The sequence below is a fragment of the Aulonocara stuartgranti genome, assembly GCF_965226115.1.
Source record: "Aulonocara stuartgranti genome assembly, chromosome: 23".
Lineage (NCBI taxonomy): Eukaryota > Metazoa > Chordata > Actinopteri > Cichliformes > Cichlidae > Aulonocara > Aulonocara stuartgranti.
This window is the reverse complement of record NC_138958.1, coordinates 1,158,507-1,177,065: the sequence shown is the minus strand read 5'-3', so window position 1 is coordinate 1,177,065 and position 18,559 is coordinate 1,158,507. Positions and strand designations below refer to the sequence as shown.

The 18,559-nt window shown below is 43.6% G+C and overlaps 1 protein-coding gene across 1 annotated transcript; it reads left to right on the top strand.

Moving 5' to 3' along the window:
* The first annotated feature begins 76 nt into the window (after positions 1-76).
* Positions 77-9,527, top strand: use1 (unconventional SNARE in the ER 1 homolog). Its single transcript, XM_082523673.1, has 8 exons — positions 77-228; positions 4,932-4,981; positions 5,205-5,283; positions 5,384-5,536; positions 5,686-5,701; positions 5,832-5,853; positions 5,938-6,100; positions 8,107-9,527. The coding sequence occupies exons 1-8, from the start codon at positions 130-132 to the stop codon at positions 8,287-8,289; spliced, it is 765 nt and encodes a 254-aa protein (XP_082379799.1). The 5' UTR covers positions 77-129; the 3' UTR covers positions 8,290-9,527.
* The last annotated feature ends 9,032 nt before the right edge of the window (positions 9,528-18,559 follow it).

Below are 18,559 nucleotides of genomic sequence, written 5' to 3'. Positions count from 1 at the left end.
GCTTTTTAAAGTAAAATTTTCATTGACAACGTAAAAAAAAAAGAGGCGGGGCGACGCTCCGCCCATAACGTCTGCGCCGCTCGGCTTGACGTCAAACTGCTGCGCCGCTGTGTCGGCTTCAAACCAAACATGGCTTCCAGACTAGAAATCAATTTCATCAGGTTATTGTCTCGCTGTGAGTCTTTGGCGTCGGAGAAACGGGGAGAGACGGAGTGGAGGCTTGAAAAGGTAACCCGGCACGGCTCGGAGCGGCTGTAACGACCGTGTCGTGATGACGTTAGCCTGACTGTTGTTGTTGTGAGCCGCTGTTAGCCACGTCGTCGCGCAAACCGCTTTCTGTTTTTGTCGGGAGGCACATTTAAGCTGTTCGCCCCTCAGGCACAGGTTCAATCACAGCCGAGATGTCACTGTAGCGACACACGGCGAGTCTGCTGCAGCAGATTTGCTGTATTTTAGTGTTTAATCTCGTTTCCGAAGCTTTCCTTTCACCCATGTTCCTCACAGAAGATCCTCCATGTGTTCATATCTTTAACAGTAACTGTATTTATTTATAGCTTCTTCTTTTTTTAATAAGAACGATCGGCTGAGAATCAGCTGCAACCCGAGTTTTCCTCCAGCCGTCCAACCCCTGCTGCCTCATAGACAGTTAACCTAGTCAGGAGCTGCAGACTCAGCTTATGCGCACCAGCGGGGTGTGATGCAGCCTTTAAATTACATCGCGATATTTCAGAGAAATATTTGCGACAATATTTATTATGCTATGGAAAATAGTGCGCATCATGTTGGGTGAAGGACATCCATCCAGCCATCCTTTCTTCCTTTCCAGTGAGCTGGTGTGACTAAGCAGCAGTGACACAGCAAAAGTCAAATGTAAGCACACAGGTGCTCTAGCTAGTCCCAGAAAGCTGTTTCTGTTCATCTGTTTGTTTTCAGTGGGAGAAACATTTCATCACTCACCTGTGACTTCCTCATTCTCAGCTCACTGCAGTTTCCCAGCCTTTTAAACATTTGCATATCAGCCAAAACTAGCACCAGCCAAGTTTCATGATCTTCAATATACTGTTGTCATACTCATTGATGGTGGGCATGAGAACCATTCAGAGGTCACAGGGGAATGGCTGCAATCACAGCATTGTAAGAAAGTGAAAGACGTGCTCTTAGGCCCCCTCCTCGGTTCAGAGATGGACTTTCCCTTTTCACATAAATGACCTCCTTTCCTCCTCACTCCTTTGAAAGCCGCAGAGTTGCAGTGAGATACTCTGGGTCGAGTTTTCTCTGGAAGTGTAGTTTTAGTTTTTGTTAAACTAAAGTAACTTAAACTTGTAATTCTTAAGTATCTGCACAATCCATCAATATTCCTCGGGGGGGGGGGGGGCTAACCTTAACTGTCAAAGGATGAGGGGGAGGGTACATCCTGGCCAGGTGAGGTGTGTCACAGGGCTTACATGGAGAGACAGATAACCACTCACACCCACACTGTTGATCTGTGGAACCAGCACCCCCAGTACAGGAAGTCTGGATCGACTCCCTGTCTAACTAATCTGATCTCTGAGTCTTAACCAGTAGGCAGTGGAGATCTTAGAGCCGATGGGTGAGGGGACTGGCCCGATTTAGAATCACCAGTTAACCCTTTAAGACCTACCATAGAACCAAGTCCGCCAGAGCTTATATTATATTTTTACATGCTGTGGAGCCATTTTTGGGAGCATTTCAAGTTGCTATACATCAATACAACCATTATAGCCCAGATTTTAATAATATGTATTCATTAAGTGCATAGTAATTACATAAATTGCAAAAAAGTGCAATAAACTACAAAAAAAATTGAAAATCGTTTTTGATTTTTTAACATATATTTGTAGTTAGAGAAATTTAAGAGGCTTATCCCTCAAAACTGTAAATACAAAAAAGTTGCACAAAATAGTTTCCCACCACAGGAAATTTATTTTGAGTGTCTTCATAGTTTAATTTTTGAAATACACCAATTTTTATACACTGCTGGAAAAACGAAAATAAATATTATACTGCAAATTTGCAAAAAAGCAGCATATGCATCAAAATAAACTATTTCCAGCAGTGCAATATGAGTCCTAAGCATCCCAGAAACGACACAGAAAGTCATAAAGTCAAACATAACTTTTAAAAAGAGCAGTATAGGCCCTGAGGCCCTGATCGCAAAAAAGACTACATTTCCGCGAAAATGACGTCACTTCCGGTTTCGGCCAGGTAATGGCGGAAATGCAAAAGTTTGCGCTGATGTCTATTCCAACGTAGGAAGTGTTTTGAACAGCTGATCGGACCGGCAAAGCGTGTTTCTGGAATATTATGTTTTTGTTCCTGCAAGTGCTTTTTATGCAGTTTTTGCAAAGCTTTATGTGGAAGGAAACCGTGACCGAGGACAAGCTGATGGCATAAGATGTAAGTACAACTCCTCCGGTTTCATATGCAAAAAAAATTTTTGCGCTAGCTTACGTGGTTGCAGTGCTACCGGGATTTAAAAATAGTTACGCATAACAGAGCGTTCCCGCTCCGATCGGCTCTAAAGGGTTAACCACAGATGCATGTCTTTGTGCTGTGTAAACTCCACACAGAAAGGCCCCACACTGGATTCCAACCCGAGACACCAGCTCCTGGCGTCTCCTCCTTCGGAGTATTTGTGCCTCTAGTGGTGAAACATGTTTGTTGTTGCCATTTTCATCAGGAACAGCTCTTTCATGTTTTGCAGAGCAGTGAGGTTGTTGAGTAGCTCCCTCATTAAGTCCTCACACTGCTCTCGTACTCAGATATGCTTGGGCGGGGCCTCAAATCAAAACAATTGAACATTTTACCTCGATTAACATTAACGAAGGAGTTTCCTTTATGTACTTGTTCTTGCCCCGACAGTTTGCTGGCAGGGTTTGACCTGTAAGTGCGCTCGGCTGTAAAGCTGCGATATTGTGATTGTGCTCCAGCTGTTGAAACAGATTGGTGGTATTACGTTTGGACGCTGAAACTGTGTTGAGGTCTTTTTACATCATGCTTCATGTCATGGAGACACGTTACTGTGTGAACTCTCATTGGGTGAAATGTTAACAGAATTTAAATTTAAAACAAAGATGACATGGACCAGATCACATCTGTTGAGAGTTCAGAACATCAGTTTTGATTTGTTTTCAATTAATTACGCGGCTCTCTGTGCGGCTTATGTGCTAGGAAACACAAATGCATAGAGTTGCTATATGATCGATGTCGTGATGTGACACTTCTGTAACGTAGAGATTTGTACCACCGTTTTCATGGACGATTGTGGTTGTTCGGTGATGGGAAATTACGGCTAACTTTTGTTACTAAAACTTTGACCACCAGGGGGCAGCACTGCTAACAGTTTTCTTTTTAGTAAAGAGCCTCGTGAGATCTCGTCTTTTGCCAGGCTGTCATATAAAACAGCGCTCTCCAACCTTTTCTGCGCCACGGACCGGTTTATGCCCGACAATATTTTCACGGACCGGCCTTTAAGGTGTCGCGGATAAATACAACAAAATAAAACTAGTACCCGTACCGAAAAAAAGAAGATTTATTCATAACACACGTGTTACCAAGTTAACGATAAAAACCCTGAAAACCACACATTTCACACCCGAGCCTCAACTCTCGCGGCCCGGTACCAAACAACTCACGGACCGGTACCGGTCCGAGGCCCGGGGGTTGGGGACCGCTGATTTAAAATACACAGGTTACGGTGACACACTGCACTGCACCCTCTTGTGGCGCAAAGTGGTCTTACAACAAAGTGCAGCTTTTATCTTTGACACACACGTGTTTGGTTAAATTCAGAGCATTTGCCTGTTTAAATTCCACTGAAAGCTTTAATTTAGTTTATGAGGTTTAATATTTTTTACACCCAAGAATGAACAATAAGCAGCTTTAAAGGAACAGTCGCTGAGTTAAACGTGTGACCTGTAGCTTTAACGCAAACGAGTAACAACAGGCGTCGCCAGGCCACTTGGGACTGAATAAATCAAGACGCCTCTTCTCAGTGACCTCGTGTCACGCTGTACCGAGTGGCTCCCTACAGCTGAGCAGTGAAGACCCTTTAATCTGAACCAGCAGGATGAACCAATCAGCTGCATGGTTTTTACTTTTAGAGTAAATGAAAGGTTAGAGTAACTAAAGTAAGAACAGTCAGTGCGACTCTGACAGCTGTCAAACACGTTCATCTTGCACTGCTTCCTCCTTATTACATTTGTCATTAGACCACATGCACACTTGGTGTGATGTGGTGAGAGTCTGTTTTGTTTCTCTCAGTGAGCCGACTCGCTGTGACAGCAGACGTCACCAAATCAACAATTTGACTCATCCGTGCCAGCGTGGCTGGAAACTGCAGCTTGACTGGTTGGTGGAGATCAGCAACCACTGGGCGTTGGTGGGAGTTTGAGATACGGTGCATTTTGCCGTGACTTATTTTCTAACAGCTGCAAACTGAAGGTGTGTTCAGTGTGTGTGTTAGTGTAACCTCAACGATGCTTTGCTACAAACAGGAACTATTAAAGATAAATTTAAGGAGCCTCCACTTGATGCTGTTTACTGCACAGAGTCATTTGCTTTTCTCAGGAACCGTCTCTGCAGCGTCACAGCTGTTTTTCCGCATTATCTGTGTGTGTGTGTGTCGATGAAGACTACACTAGTGTCCACCTGCAGCAGTGAGTGTGTGCTGTCATCAGTCATCCTAAGCTGGTCTCAGTGGCTTCTGTGTGGCTTTGTGACCCACCCTCTGTAAGAAACTCAGCCTACTTTTACAAGAACCTCGTCAGTTAAACTCTGTTATTTGGCCCAGTGTAGTCTATGATATACGGATGTTTATTTAACATTTGTTACTTTGAAATAAAGATGTGATTGATGAGATGAACGAGAGCATGTGAGCAGCATCACTGTTTCTGTTTGGTCTCCTCCAGTATGTGGGCGCCCTGGAAGAGATGCTGGTGGCTCTGAGGAAAAGCCCGAGGTAACACCAGCCTCCACTTTTCTGTCTCAGTGTTTTCTTTTTTTGCCTGAAATGTACATATATTACTAAGAACCTATTTTAAACATGTTTGGTGTTTAGGGAAAAGAGTATATCTTCTAACAGGTCACATCAGGCTTACGTGTTATGAGCGCAGATGTTTGATCTGCTCGTTGCAGCTTAATAACACAAAGCTTTGTCAGTAAGCGGTTGTGTGTCCTTGCAGCAAACCAACACCAGAGGTCCTGGCTGAATACACGAGAAAAGTCAACTTTCTGAAAGGAACTCTAGAAGCAGAGAAGCTGGTCAGTTTTTCCTGTTTTTAACACGACACAACTGTGTTTTCTTTATTTTGAAGTGAAGCTTTGAGTTTTCTGACTTCCTGTCCCTCCCGCTCTGCTTCAGTCTTCACCAACAGAAAAAGCTTTAGCTAATCAGTTCCTCGCCCCCGGTCGGACGGCCACGATGGCCAACGAGAGGATGTCTGTCACTAAAAAAGTCCACACGCAGACGAAGGCGCGGTGCACGGGAGAGATGAGGGACGAGCTGCTCGGCACGGTAGGACGCTCTGACCGTACTGCAGACGTGACCTCTTTGTACGAACTGCAGCGCGCCTCCTAAACTACCACAGTGTGGTAGAAACATCTAAATAAAACGTTTCCCACATTTTGTCTTGAACTCATAAATGTTCTTTTCTGTCACTGCAGGGGTCGTCGGGAAAAGGTACGAAGTACTCGGCCTCTTGGATTTAATAACATCAGATGGAAATATGACGAATTATATTTCGATAGGATTGTATTTGTTTGTTTTTAAGACGAGGTGATTTTATTTTTCTTTTCTCTTCTCACGTTAGACGGAGACTTGAGGAACCGAAGGTAAAGTCGAGCTTTTCTAAATGATCTCGTGTGTTGGACTTGTTTTTGGGTGTAAAAGCTTCAACCTGTGTCACCTCTGCGCAGATGTTTTCCTCTGGACGAGCGTCAGTCTGCCGCAGAGCTGGACGCCGTCCTGCAGCATCACCACAACCTGCAGGAGAAGCTGGCTGAAGACATGCTGAACCTGGCCAGAAATCTGAAGAACAACACTTTGGCTGCGCAGAACATCATCAAACAAGACAACCAGGTAAGCGGACAGATATATGGAATAAATAACTCACAGATTTGATGCAAAACTGTTTTTGAGTCTGTGTTTGTGGAAAAAAAAAGTTTAATGGCAGATTTGTTTCCAGATGAAGAAGTTGAAAAAATTCACCTTTTAATTTGCATCTCTAAACCGAATGCATGCACAAATCTAAACGCACAAAATAGTTAGCAGTTCAAATAGACGCTTTTCAGACCACAACGAGCTCTTGCACCTGGCTAATCGAGCCAAAGCACGCCCCCAAGCTGCAGCGCGTTCAGCCGAAACAGTGCGAGTCCTCCAAGAAGGAAATGCAACACATGTTGTTTGCTCCCAGTCAGCTGTGTCTAAACTCAGGAGCAAAATGGGAAGACTGTGGGAACATATGGTCAGAACAGTGAGTCAGTGTGGCGCTGAAGCTAAACAGGAAGTCAGCTCCCACACTTAACAGCAGAAAACACACAGTGGGCTAAAGAGAAGCGTCCTGAATGTGCAGATGATTCTGGAACTTTAGCTGTGTCGAGGTGAAGCACAACCAGCACAGTTCTCATTTAAATATATATTAAACTCGCCGATCGTGACCAGTTCTGACACTTTGAGCTGCTTCTGTCGATTTCTGTAGGACACGGGGGCGACACATTCAAAGCCTTTCTTCCTGATTCACTTCTGACTCTGGGAACAAACTTTTATGATGGTTGGGTCGGTAAAAGATATGGGAATGATTAGCTGAGGTTTGGCCACTTTCCTCAAGTTGTTTCAGGGTGATCATGCATCCTGCCCAATATAAATACAAGCTGAAAGTGAGAAATTAAATCCAAATAAAGTGAAGTCAGAGTATACAAAGCCCAAGCAGAGGGGTGTGCTATGAGGGGAGGTTAATGGTCAGAAGGACCTTTCTTTTTACTAAATCACAGAGATCACTTGTGATGAAAATCTCTGTGGGAGCAGAGGATGCTGGAAGGGCCAGATTTCCACTGACTTATTATTTACAACAGCCATTTAGTGCAGTATAGACCCTCTGCTGTACCCATATACATTTTGTGTAGGTAGGCTGTTAAGCCAAAAACTGTCTCTAATCTGCTGCCGAATCTCTTTTACGCTGCTGGAATTGCAGCTGCTGCATCAGGTTGCAGGACAGGAGCAACGTTTAAGCTGTAATGCTACAAATAAGCAGCAGCACTAAAAGCGCACTCAGAATAAATCTATTAAGAAGAACAGCTTTTGGGCTTTTTTTAAATGTTTGACATAGATTTTTATCATAATTATCCGCTAGCTTCCCTGATTGCAGTAGGGAACACTCGTAGGGATCGTTTTGTGCAGAGGAGTCACATGATGTTTCATGTGAGCACGCCCAGAGCCTGAAGAAGAAAGAGGCGGGCTTCCAGCTGCTCCCAGGTCCTCCTGCAGAGTCTCTCAGCAGCTGGGGATCAAAGCTAAAAGCTGCCCTTTCCAAACCTTTAGTTACGTTAATAAGAAGATTTGTGCTGAAGGACCTGATGTGGCCGCCAACCGGCCCAAATCTGAGTCTTATGATGGAAACTTGGAAAAAACTTGGTCCATAACAAAACTTGTTTTAACTGCTTATCGGGAAAACTCGAACCAGCTTAAATAAAAAATAGTTTTCCATGAGTGAAGCCCACACTTAACGAATTCAGGGCATCATAAAAAGGTGACAAAGTGCTAATTGTGATATTTTTATTGAAGATCCTTTTTTCCCTCCTCTCGTGCTGGCAGTATTTACATTTATTAAATCTTTGAAATCATTTATTTTAAGATTTATTTATTTATTTGTTAGAAAGAAAAAAAGTTGTGCAACCTCTAGAGCTATTTCTGCCTCTCTTTGAGAAACTTGGAGGAGTTTAACTGATTCTGGCCACAAGGGGGCAGTATAGGCCAGCTAACAGCCTTTGGAGCCACACTGTGCATAAAGACTCCGAGTGTTCCCGTCAGCGGGCTTGTTTGTCTGTGGTTTTGATGTTTATATCGGCGACGTCTCCCTCTGCCTCCAGACTCTGAGCCAGTCCATGCGTCAGGCGGACCTGAACTTCGAGAAGCTGAAGACGGAGTCCGAGCGCTTGGAGCAGCACACGAAGAAGTCTGTGAACTGGCTGCTGTGGCTGATGCTCATCCTAGTCTCCTTCACCTTTATCAGCATGATCCTCTTCATCAGAATCTTCCCCAGACTCAGATGATGACCGTGATCATCCTCTGAACTCTTAGTCCCGACACGCTCCCGTGTTTACAAGAGCAGAGTCTTCACAGGCCTCCGTAGAGCTACAGCGATACAGATCAGTAGCTGTCAGCACCAAAACAAATCAGTTTCACGGACTGTCACTTTACACTTTTGAAACTGAAATCTTTCTCCTCCACATTAAAGTTTAAATCACGACTCGAAGCGCCAGAATTCTCTTTTTTGACACAGCAGAATCTGCTGGGAGCAACAGCAAAGTCTTAATGCACGGACGGCAGGACCTGAGCCTTAACTATTTTAACCCTCATCAGGACGGCTGCGAGCCAATCAACACATGTATGCACTTTGTCACCAAGTGAAACTACAAACACACACACTCGTCTTTGGTGGAGCATCTGTTTAGTACCCGTGCACACTGAAAGGCGTTCATGGACCGTCGCCGTCAGCTGTAACTCAGTTTGTAACAAATGTGCCATCGTTTGCTAATGCTCTACCTTAAATCCCCAGTTTAGTATATTTGATTTAAACATCATACTGTGATGTGGCTGTAAGCAGATAGAAACATGCTGTACATTTTTATGCTTGGTCATGTTTCTACACATCCAGTTCTGACCTGAGGGGCTGAAAAATGAAGAAGAGTCAAAAACTGCAGTTCCACCAGTGGCCACTTGAGGCCCACTCCCAGATTGAGTCATTTACCCACAGACTCGCATGTTAAAATGCAGCATTACAGAAGAAGTAAGCACATTAACAGCCTGCTACTAGAACCAGTTTCATCTTGACCTTTTTGACAACTTTACTGTTTCTTTTCTTTCTTACCTCACTTGTTTAAACTTTGCTGAGGCTTAAAGTCGGGCCGAGGTGAATGTGTGACAGGCAGCTGCAGGCCTGTGTCTGTGATTCACCTCCAGTGAAGTTTGCTCTCACATGTGGTGGCTTCCAGTCCAAAAAACAACAACGTAGTGATGACCAAAATCACAAACCACAGGGTGATGTTCTTTAAAGTAAAGCATCACCAGCTGTTCACTGAAAGCAGCTCGGTAAACTCGCACTGGTGTTTATCACTTAAATGTTTAAACGTCGTTAAGGGTCAGAGCCAGCGTCGTCAGCCCTGTTATAGTCGGTTTCCTGCATCAGGTGATCCTGTTTGTTCACGTCCTGTTTGACGGCTCACGTGTTGTGCGTAGTATCACTAAAATGTCATCTGATTCAAGAGAGAAATAAAATAATTTAATTTCCCTCCGTCGTTGTCATTGTGAGTCCAGAGTGCGTTTTCCTGATAGATGCCTGAAGGCGTCCTCTTGTCAGTGTGGAACTAACTAATGCAGTGGCATCACACGGCCAGTGTGCGTCAGTCACGAGCTTTGAGTATCAACGCACACAATGACCTCTGTGACCCCGGTGGCCCGAGCGAGCGGTGATTCCCAAATTAAACCTGCTACTCATTTAGGAGTGCCCCAAGGATGAAGTAAAGCTAAATAAGAGCCGCTGGCTGCAGAGGGGAAAGCACACGGCGATCGTGTGTGAGTCTGTGCGTTGTCAGCTTTTGTCCCTCCTTAATTTAGCCTGACAGCAGCTTCAAGTCTGAACGTTTCTCACAGGTTAAAGTTGCTCTTGTCAGCCTGACTCTTGTTTGAGGTCTGTGAGGCTGCAGCTCTGCCCCTAGCCCTTCCTCTCTTCCCCTCCCAGCCTGCTGCTGAGACCTGGCCTGCTGTGTATTTTAGGATCCCTGGGGGGCATTTCGCCTGCTGGAAGCCAAGGTATGCAGGCCACCGGGAGACCAAATGAGGCTGTGTCTCAGCAGAGGATCGTCATCCCTCAGTTTAATCACAGCTGTTTGCGCCTCCATTCTCAGGCCTTCGCTAATGCTCTTGGCCGTGTGATCAGCCCTGCGAGCGCGCGGTGCCGCTTTTGAACCGAAACGGCAGCGCATGACTTCATCCTTGGTGCGGTTTCCCATGTTCATTATGGTTTTACCCCGACGGCCGAACGAGACCGGAGGCTACGTAGAAAACCAAAGTTCAGCAGGGACCGAGACGTGTGAAGTTCCTAAAGTCAGAAAATGTATCTCCTGTGACGCCTGTTGAGGGCGCTTTTAACCTCTGACCCAGGAAAGCTGAATGGGTTCCTTCCTGGAGTCTTTTCCCACAGGGATGAGCTGAAAATAGTGTTGGACTGCCTGCACTCACACATGTTTAGTAAATTTAGCTTAATTCAGTGCCATTTCCTAATAGGGTGCTCATTACAGGGGCTTAACCAGCAATCCTTTAAAAAAAAGCTACAAAACACAACTGCTTCACTTTTCACCCTAATTTATATACTTCCCTTTCAAACTCTACAAAGTTCATTTACAAGTGCAGATAAGCATCGACGGCTGCAGAAGCACTGAGTGATTTAATGGCCACGCGCTACCAGCAAAAGCTACTTTCTTCATGGGTGTTAATGGGTCACGCATTTCAGACTTCATTTCAAATGACTGTTTCCAGTCAGCTTCCAGCAGAAGGAGAAAAGCAAACGACAGTGAGCACAGCTTCTAACCCTGCAGTTACTTTCTGATATAAACTCTCCAGTCATTTGATTACTCGTTATTTTATTTTGTTAGTCGCTGGTAACGTGTTGGACCCTTTGTGCCCCTGGAAATGCTTTGAATCAAAGGTTCAACAAGGTGCTGGAAACATTTCTCAGAGATTTTGGACCAGTTGACTCAACAGCATCACACAGATGCAAATCTCCTGTTCTCTACTAATCTGTTGGAATGACATCCGGTGAGTTCATAAAGGGACAGACACGGTTACCAACAGTAGTCAGGTAGTGTGTAAATGATGCTTAACCCCCCCCAATTATTACATCATCACCAGCAACATGAACCAATAAAACAGGCAGGATGGATCCAATCTTTCTAATCAGATTCTGACCCCACCATCCAAATGTTGCTACGGAAACCAGGACTCATCAGATCAGGAAGCGTTTTTGTGATCTGTAGCTCAGATTCCTGTTCCTAGCTGACAGGACCCAGTGTGGTCTTCTGCTGCTGTGGCACATCTGCTTAAAGGTTTGCCGTGTGATGAGAGATGCTCTCCTGCAGCCTGGTTGTGATGTGTGGATTCTCAGCCAGAGCTGCTGCTCACTGGATATTTCTTCCAGGGTGATTCACAGATCACGCTGCGCTCTGGCAGCGACGGTGCTACTGTCCAGTTGATTTTGGACTCTGCTGGTGGGTCTATGACGATGTTTTCTTATCAAAATCTGTATCTGAGGTTTACTTTGTGTTGCAGTATGGTTGTCGTGTTGCACGGCCGATGAATTGTGGCTTTTATTTTGGCCATTACATATTTTACAAGCGCTTTATAAACCTTGACGCCAACAATAACTCCTGAGCCGCCGAAATTAAAACGAAAGCTGCTTGAGCTCAAACAAAAGCTTCACACCCTTCAAAGGGCTGATTGATATCTGTGACTCGGTTCTGGGTTAAGGTTGGAATTAGCTGGGAATGCGTCAGCGAAAGTCCTCACGGAGACACGAGAAACGTGTGTGCGCTCGTTTTTCTTTTAATTGGTGTGAAGCCCCTAAAAGCCGGAGAGCACGGGGACAAATGGCGGGACAACCTCCGGCCGCTCAGCTCAGGGCTGCGCCTGTCAAACATCCCAACACTCCGGTCTTTTTAATTTGGCTTTTGGCCGCAGCCTCGGCGAGGATTTGGGTTGCCTACAGAGATGAAGGAGCTTTTTATTTCATTCTCTCTTTTCTTTTTTTCATGCACTTCCTTTGAGGGAGCAAAAGAGGTTAAGCGGGATTTTTCTCCCCCCTCCCACCAGCACCACCACCACCCTCCTCCTCCTTTCTGCCAATGCTTTGAATGTGCTGTAACGTTAATGAGCTAATGGGAGCGCAGAAAGCTGCACTTATTAAGCTTATAAACTGACTCACTGCCTTGAACACACACACTCAGCTCCAGGCCTCGGAGCTGCAGAATTTATACATTTTATAGCGGAACCTCCACCAGTCAATAAAGCCCTTCAATGTGTTTTTTAGTGATTGTTTGTTTTTATGGTTTCATTTCCCAGCTATTAGCGTTCATTTAGTTTTATGTATTTCTTAGATCAGACATGGGAAGCCTGTGTGAGTGTTGATAAAGGCTGGTGTTAAAACCATGACAGTAGTTTTCATCGTTCTGTGGCAGAAAAACAAGTTGCACGAAACAAATCTGTCAAAAAGCCTGAATTTGGTAAACGTGCATTTTTGTAGAACAACTTTTCTTTTCCACACCGTGTCTTCTGATGTGAGGCGCGCTGATTACAATCTCATAATCTCTCGTCTACACAGGTGTCGTGGAAGTTTGTGTGCTTTCATTTTGCCGTTACTGTTTCCCTCGGCAGCACCCGTCTGACTGTGTGGTTGTGTTGTGTCTGTGGCTCTTCCTCAGTCTTAACAGCCTAATGAGGGTTCCTCTCTGAGCGCACGCACACACACACACGCACACACACACACACACGCACACACAAAGCTGTGTTATGGGTTTAGTACAGAAAACATCTAGAAGGACACTTTCACCTACAGTAAGAGTTCCACAAGATCACCCAGACAGACATAACCTTTCTGCTTTTGGTCTGTTTCCGTGCATATGCACATATGAATTGCAGCCACACGTCCTTCCCTGCAGCCACCTATCGCCCTCCGTCTCTCTGCTGCCAGCGTCAACATGTGGGTTAAAGCGCTGAACCTGGCAGCGCTGAGCAGGGAGGTTTTTCCTTCCCGGCTGGTTTCAGCCTTTGATGTAAGGAGCTCAGGTAGTGCTGCTGCTGGGAGGCTTAATTTCTTGTTTCTTTGCTCCTTCTCCTTTTAGTGATTCGGGATCTCCCAGTGGGAGTGCGGCTGCTGGTATTACTGGTGGCTTTGAGGCTTGAAGCAGGCAAGACAAGCTTGTTGGCCACAAAACAGCAGATTTCATTGTTAACTATCCAGGGAGAGAGATTATTATCAACTTGCCAAAACAAAGAGATGAACTAATACAATTTAATAGGGGACTACTTTAGATTAGCCTAGCAAAAAAACCAAATCACAAAGGGAAACTGCTAGCTTAAGTTAAAGCTTATTTATTAACACGTCTCTCATTTATTCATTCATTTTGAACCAAAGTGTAAACACAGCAGGTTTGTTATCTTCACTAAGCTAGTCGTTTCCCACTTTGTCCAGTCTGCAAGCTAAAGTAAGCTAACAAGTCAACCGGTGGACCAAAACGTCAACCTCCAGACCAGAAAATGAAGCTGAACGTACCAAATGTACACAATATAGACACAATATCAACACAGACACGTGTTAAAAAGCAGAAACCCACACATAAATAACAAAGGCTCGAAATTTTGACTTATGATTCGCATGAACTGTTTACGTATTGCTATGTAAGGATAAAAGGATCTACCAATGTACTGTGTCTGAAAAATAACGAGTAACTAAAGCTTTACAGTAATAAATATGGTGGAGTAGAAGTAGAAAGTAAAATATTACTCTGTAAAGTATTCCTGGTCCATCCATGCTCTCATCCAGTCCGTGGTTTTGGGCAATGCTAGCTTAGCTGTAGCTAAGCTAGCATTGGGGTCAGTCATATTTGGGGGGGGGGGTCAGCCTTGAAAAGTAGCATAAAGTGTAAAATAACAAAAACAAGTTTAGTTTTTTGTTTCCAACATTCGATGGTACCAAGTTTACACAAAACGAAAACGTTAGCCTTCCTCTGTAACTCTCGTAGGAAAAAGACGCTGTTTCACAATCTGGTGATTTTTTTCCTTCAAATCTAGAAGTAAATGCGGCAGGAAGTTGCAGTTGGCTCAGATTTATGGGGCGCCGTTTGTAAAGTGAAACATGCTGAAATTAACGGCAACATTTTTCCACATTTAGCTCAAAACCTTACAAAAACATATTTTTTCGAGTAATTTTTTACAACATTTAGTAAAATATTTGTAACTTTTCATCAAATGTTAAATCCATCCATCCATCTTCATCCGCTTTATCCGAGGCCGGGTCGCGGGGGCAGCAGCCTAAGCAAATGTTAAATATTAAATCTAAATGTTAAATATTAAATCTAAATGTTAAATATTAAATCCAAATGTTAAATGTTAAACCTAAATGTTTAGGCTAATATGCAAATTTATTGTACGGATCAACGGAAATACCAAAATAAAAGCTTCCCGAAAACCTCCGGTGCAAAATTGTGTCTGTTCTCCTCCTCACTTCTTCCCGCCATGTGCTGCTTCACTTCTTGCCTACGAGCATGTCCAGCGATTTTGCTGGACATGTGCTGCAGCGATTGTGAAGTGGAGACTGCAGCTGCTAAGAGTGCACTACTGCTAAACCTTTGGATGGCCGACAAAACGGATCTTCCGATGTTTTCAGCTAAATCGCCGGACGTGCTTTTTCATGGCCGGGTTATGGCTGAATTCCAGTGGAATGACGGTCCCGCCATAATAGACGTTCCAGCCCTAAACCTAACCTTATCTAACTATAACCTTATTCCTAACCTTTACTAGCAGTTAAATGACGTAAAATAGTGTTTTCCAAAGCGATTTTTAGAAAATGAACGACCGTGTAGATTGAGTCCAAACGGTTCTCACGTGCTCTCCTTTTTCCGTTACCGTAATTTAGGAACGTGTTGGGTACCCGAAAGCATAAAATGTTGACAATTTGTCACCTAGCGAAAATTATTAGCTTTGGGAGTGAGAACGTGTCTGACCACTACCGGCACACTTTGGCACCGGAGGTTTTCGGAAAGCTTTTATTTTGGTATTTCCGCTGATCCGTGCAATAAATTTGCATGTTAGCCTAAACATTTAGATTTAACATTTAGATTTAAATATAATATTTAGATTTAACATTTAAAATTCTGTTTTAAATATGAAAAGTTACAAATATTTTTACTAAATGTTGTGAAAAATGACTTGTTTTGAGCTAAATGTGGAAAAATGTTGCCATTAATTTCAGCATGTTTCACTTTACAAACGGCGCCCCATACAGATGCCACTCTCATTTGTTTGTGGGTACACTGGGCCTCGGACTGGGGATTTGTGCTCAGACAGGGAGACGACCTTGAGGATAAAATCTATCAAATGTGCTACAGATGGGACGAGGTGGGGTAGGAGGAGACGGCTGTGTATGCTGTGGGGTGGCGCTGAGGCCTCAGCCAGACTGGGCTGTGTGCAGACACACCTGCGCTGGGCCCCCTTTTCCGAAACCCCCAGTGCCCCAGTCTACCACAGTAGGTGCTCCTCCTGACATGAGGGAGGCTGCTGATTAGGCAGCTTTCTGTTTTTGTTTTCATCTGTCAGGTTTTGGTTCCCAGCAGAAAAAGACCAAATTTGTTCGGAAACAAATGTTTGACATAGAAACACTAAAACTGACGTCTTTGCATGGATGCAAAACACTTTGTTGATACAAGGACCAAATCCTTGGCTGTGCTGTTATTTGTGAGGATGTTTTCAAGCCAAGGTTTCTTTCAAGGTTAGCGTGAGCGTCATTCATCAGACGTGGTATGTCGAGGCCGGCCAAACGATCCACGATTAAATACAAACATGCTACATTTTCACAAAATTCTTCTCCAAGGTTTTCAACAACTTGTCTCTTTCTCATGTGAAGCCTTCGAGAAAGCACAGATCGAATCATGAATGTCATTTCAAACTCAACAGTTCTATTTTACAAAGCTCAAATGTTGTACTTGGTCATATTCTCAGCTTTTCTATCCGTTCGTACCCCAGCGAGTGGAGTGGGCAGCACAGTGTTCACCACAGTGAGGTGACTTGTTCAAACGTTAGACAAAAACCAGCTCTTGTAGTCTGGTTTTTATTCTTCTCTCTAAGTATTATCAAATGACTGGATGTATCAGAAGCAAATGTCACAGGTGCAGTCATGTCAAAGAGGAAGTCTGCCCTTTTGTGTTTAGCAAAGACAATAAAAAAATCATCTGGGCCTTACCGGGTTAGTACCAGGCAACAGGACCGAAAACCCAAATGAGAGGATGAGAGCGACAATAACAGCAAAGAAAACATGACGGTCTGTCAGCGAACTCACAAAGTGATTTGGGAATGAGGAAGAGGTGCTCATCTCTTCCTCATTCCCACAGAGTGGGTGTGGGAGTTACCCAAAAATCCCGCTGAGGTGTTAGTTTGGCCGAAGGCTTTCCTGGAGGCAATAACGACATCTTCAGCTCGTGTCGAAAACACCTCTGCTGAAAATGTAAATGCATGTAAAGCAGCAAATACTTTAAATACAAATTTCTGTTTGTAGTATTTTGATGTCGAAGTTGGAGTATTTTTAAGCTCTTTCACCACAGACTTTATTAAGTGTCTTTTTGGGGGCTTTCCTGCACAGCCTGGTGAGAAATTCTCAGTAAATGTCACGCTGACCTCGACCACTGCTGCCACTGATCTTTCATCATCTCTCCACCTGCGTCTCCTCCACCTATGCCGTGCTCACGTCTCCCTGCGTACTTTTACTCTCTACACCGTTTGTCTTCATCTATCTCACATCGCCGCACAGCAAGAAGGGAAATGTTAAAGCTAAATAGAACTTCAAAGGATGAGTGAGGAGGCTGGAAGAAGCCAAACAGAGTGGAGTGTTTTTAAATGTAGAGACTGAGAGATCTTCAGGTTAAATCCTTACCAGGGCTGATAGCTGAGCACATACAGACTAACTGCACTCCTGCCACGATATCAAATATTCAGAGCAACTGAAACAGGCAGCTGATCACGGCTCAAACATGCCATCAAACATCACCTTGCGGTGGAATATTGAGGTGAAGGAGGTTTTACTGCGTGTCCAGTATTCGTCAGACACTTGATATTTTCTCCCATTTAAAACAAGAACAATATAAACAAAGTTGAAATGTTTTTCCCCACTGTGTGTACGAATGTTCCTCAAATGGAAACACAGGTGAGTTTGTTCTAAAGAGAAGCCTCAGGAGCTGCAAATGCAACGTGGAAGTAACAACAACTTCCTCCTGACGCCGGCTCCTGTTAACATCTGTAAAGTGTTAAAAAGCAAACGACACACAGTTTTCAACTCCACAGGAAGTTTCTGCCTGTGTCACAACTCGTTACTCTTTCCTGTGCGCTATCGGAGCCTTTGGAGTATTTCTGACTAATGTCACGGCTTAGTGTTCAGTTCAGTTCAGTTCATTTTTATTTCAAACATTTCAAACATGTGCCTTCACAATCATTACAAAATATCATTCCATTATTTGTTTGAAAAGGAGTAGGCTGAAGTATTTACTTATTTGTCCCTACCCCCTCAAGTTTTACCTCTCATTCATTAAATTTTTTTTTTGTCTTAAATTAAACAAACAACATATGAAACATATAAACATATGAAGTAAAACAAAACATAACATACATAAATCAAAAACAAGAAATTAGCAAGCCCCACCACAGTATAGTTTCTTTCATATGAAAAATACAGAATGTGTATATTTGCAGATACACAAGTTATGGAAAAACAACAAAACAAAACAAAACAAAACAAAAAAACAAAAAAACAACCAAAAAAGAACCGCAACACCATTACCAGCAACATTACCGTCCTGGGTTAACCCCGTTTTCTTCATTCTTATACTTATTTAAAATTAGGTTTTTATATTTTACTTTAAACTGTTTTATGTTTTGACTGTCTTTTATTTCTTCTGTTAGACTGTTCCATAATTTAACTCCTGCAATTGAGATTGACATAGTTCTTAAAGTTGTTCTAGCACTTTGTATTTTTAAATTCCATTTCCCTCTTAAGTTATACCCACCTTCTCTTTCTATGAACAATTTACAGATTTCTTTGGGAAGCAATTTATTTCTGACTTTATACATTATTTGCGCTGTTTTAAGCTTCACCAAGTCTTGGAATTTAATAGCTTGCATTTTGACAAAGAGTGCATTTGTATGGTCCCTGTACCCTACATTATTTATTAATCTAATGGCCCTTTTCTGTATTATAGTTATTGTTTGTGTGTTACTTGATAGACGAGCCAGCTAGCGCGTACTTCAGCGCTGGTGAGGTATCTAATAGCTTTATTGTTTACGTGGCACCGAGGAGCAAATACACATGCAGCTGACATCAGACGTTTATCTCCATAAACATGTTCTTGCTGAGTTTATCGTCTCACTCGATTGGGTCATACTGCGAAAAAGTCCATGTTGTAAATTTTGGTAATTGCAGGTGTCCGAAAGGAGGAAATGACCCACGCCTCGTTGCCACGCCCAGTCCCAAACCTGCGGGTGGTAGCTTTGTCCAGCCTCGTGCGT

Excerpts from the sequence above, each read along its gene's own strand:
- use1 (XM_082523673.1), top strand. The coding sequence starts at position 130 with ATGGCTTCCAGACTAGAAATCAATTTCATCAGGTTATTGTCTCGCTGT. Across the intron at positions 4,982-5,204 it reads GCTCTGAGGAAAAGCCCGAG|CAAACCAACACCAGAGGTCC; the intron begins GTAACACCAGCC and ends GTGTCCTTGCAG. Across the intron at positions 5,284-5,383 it reads CTCTAGAAGCAGAGAAGCTG|TCTTCACCAACAGAAAAAGC; the intron begins GTCAGTTTTTCC and ends GCTCTGCTTCAG.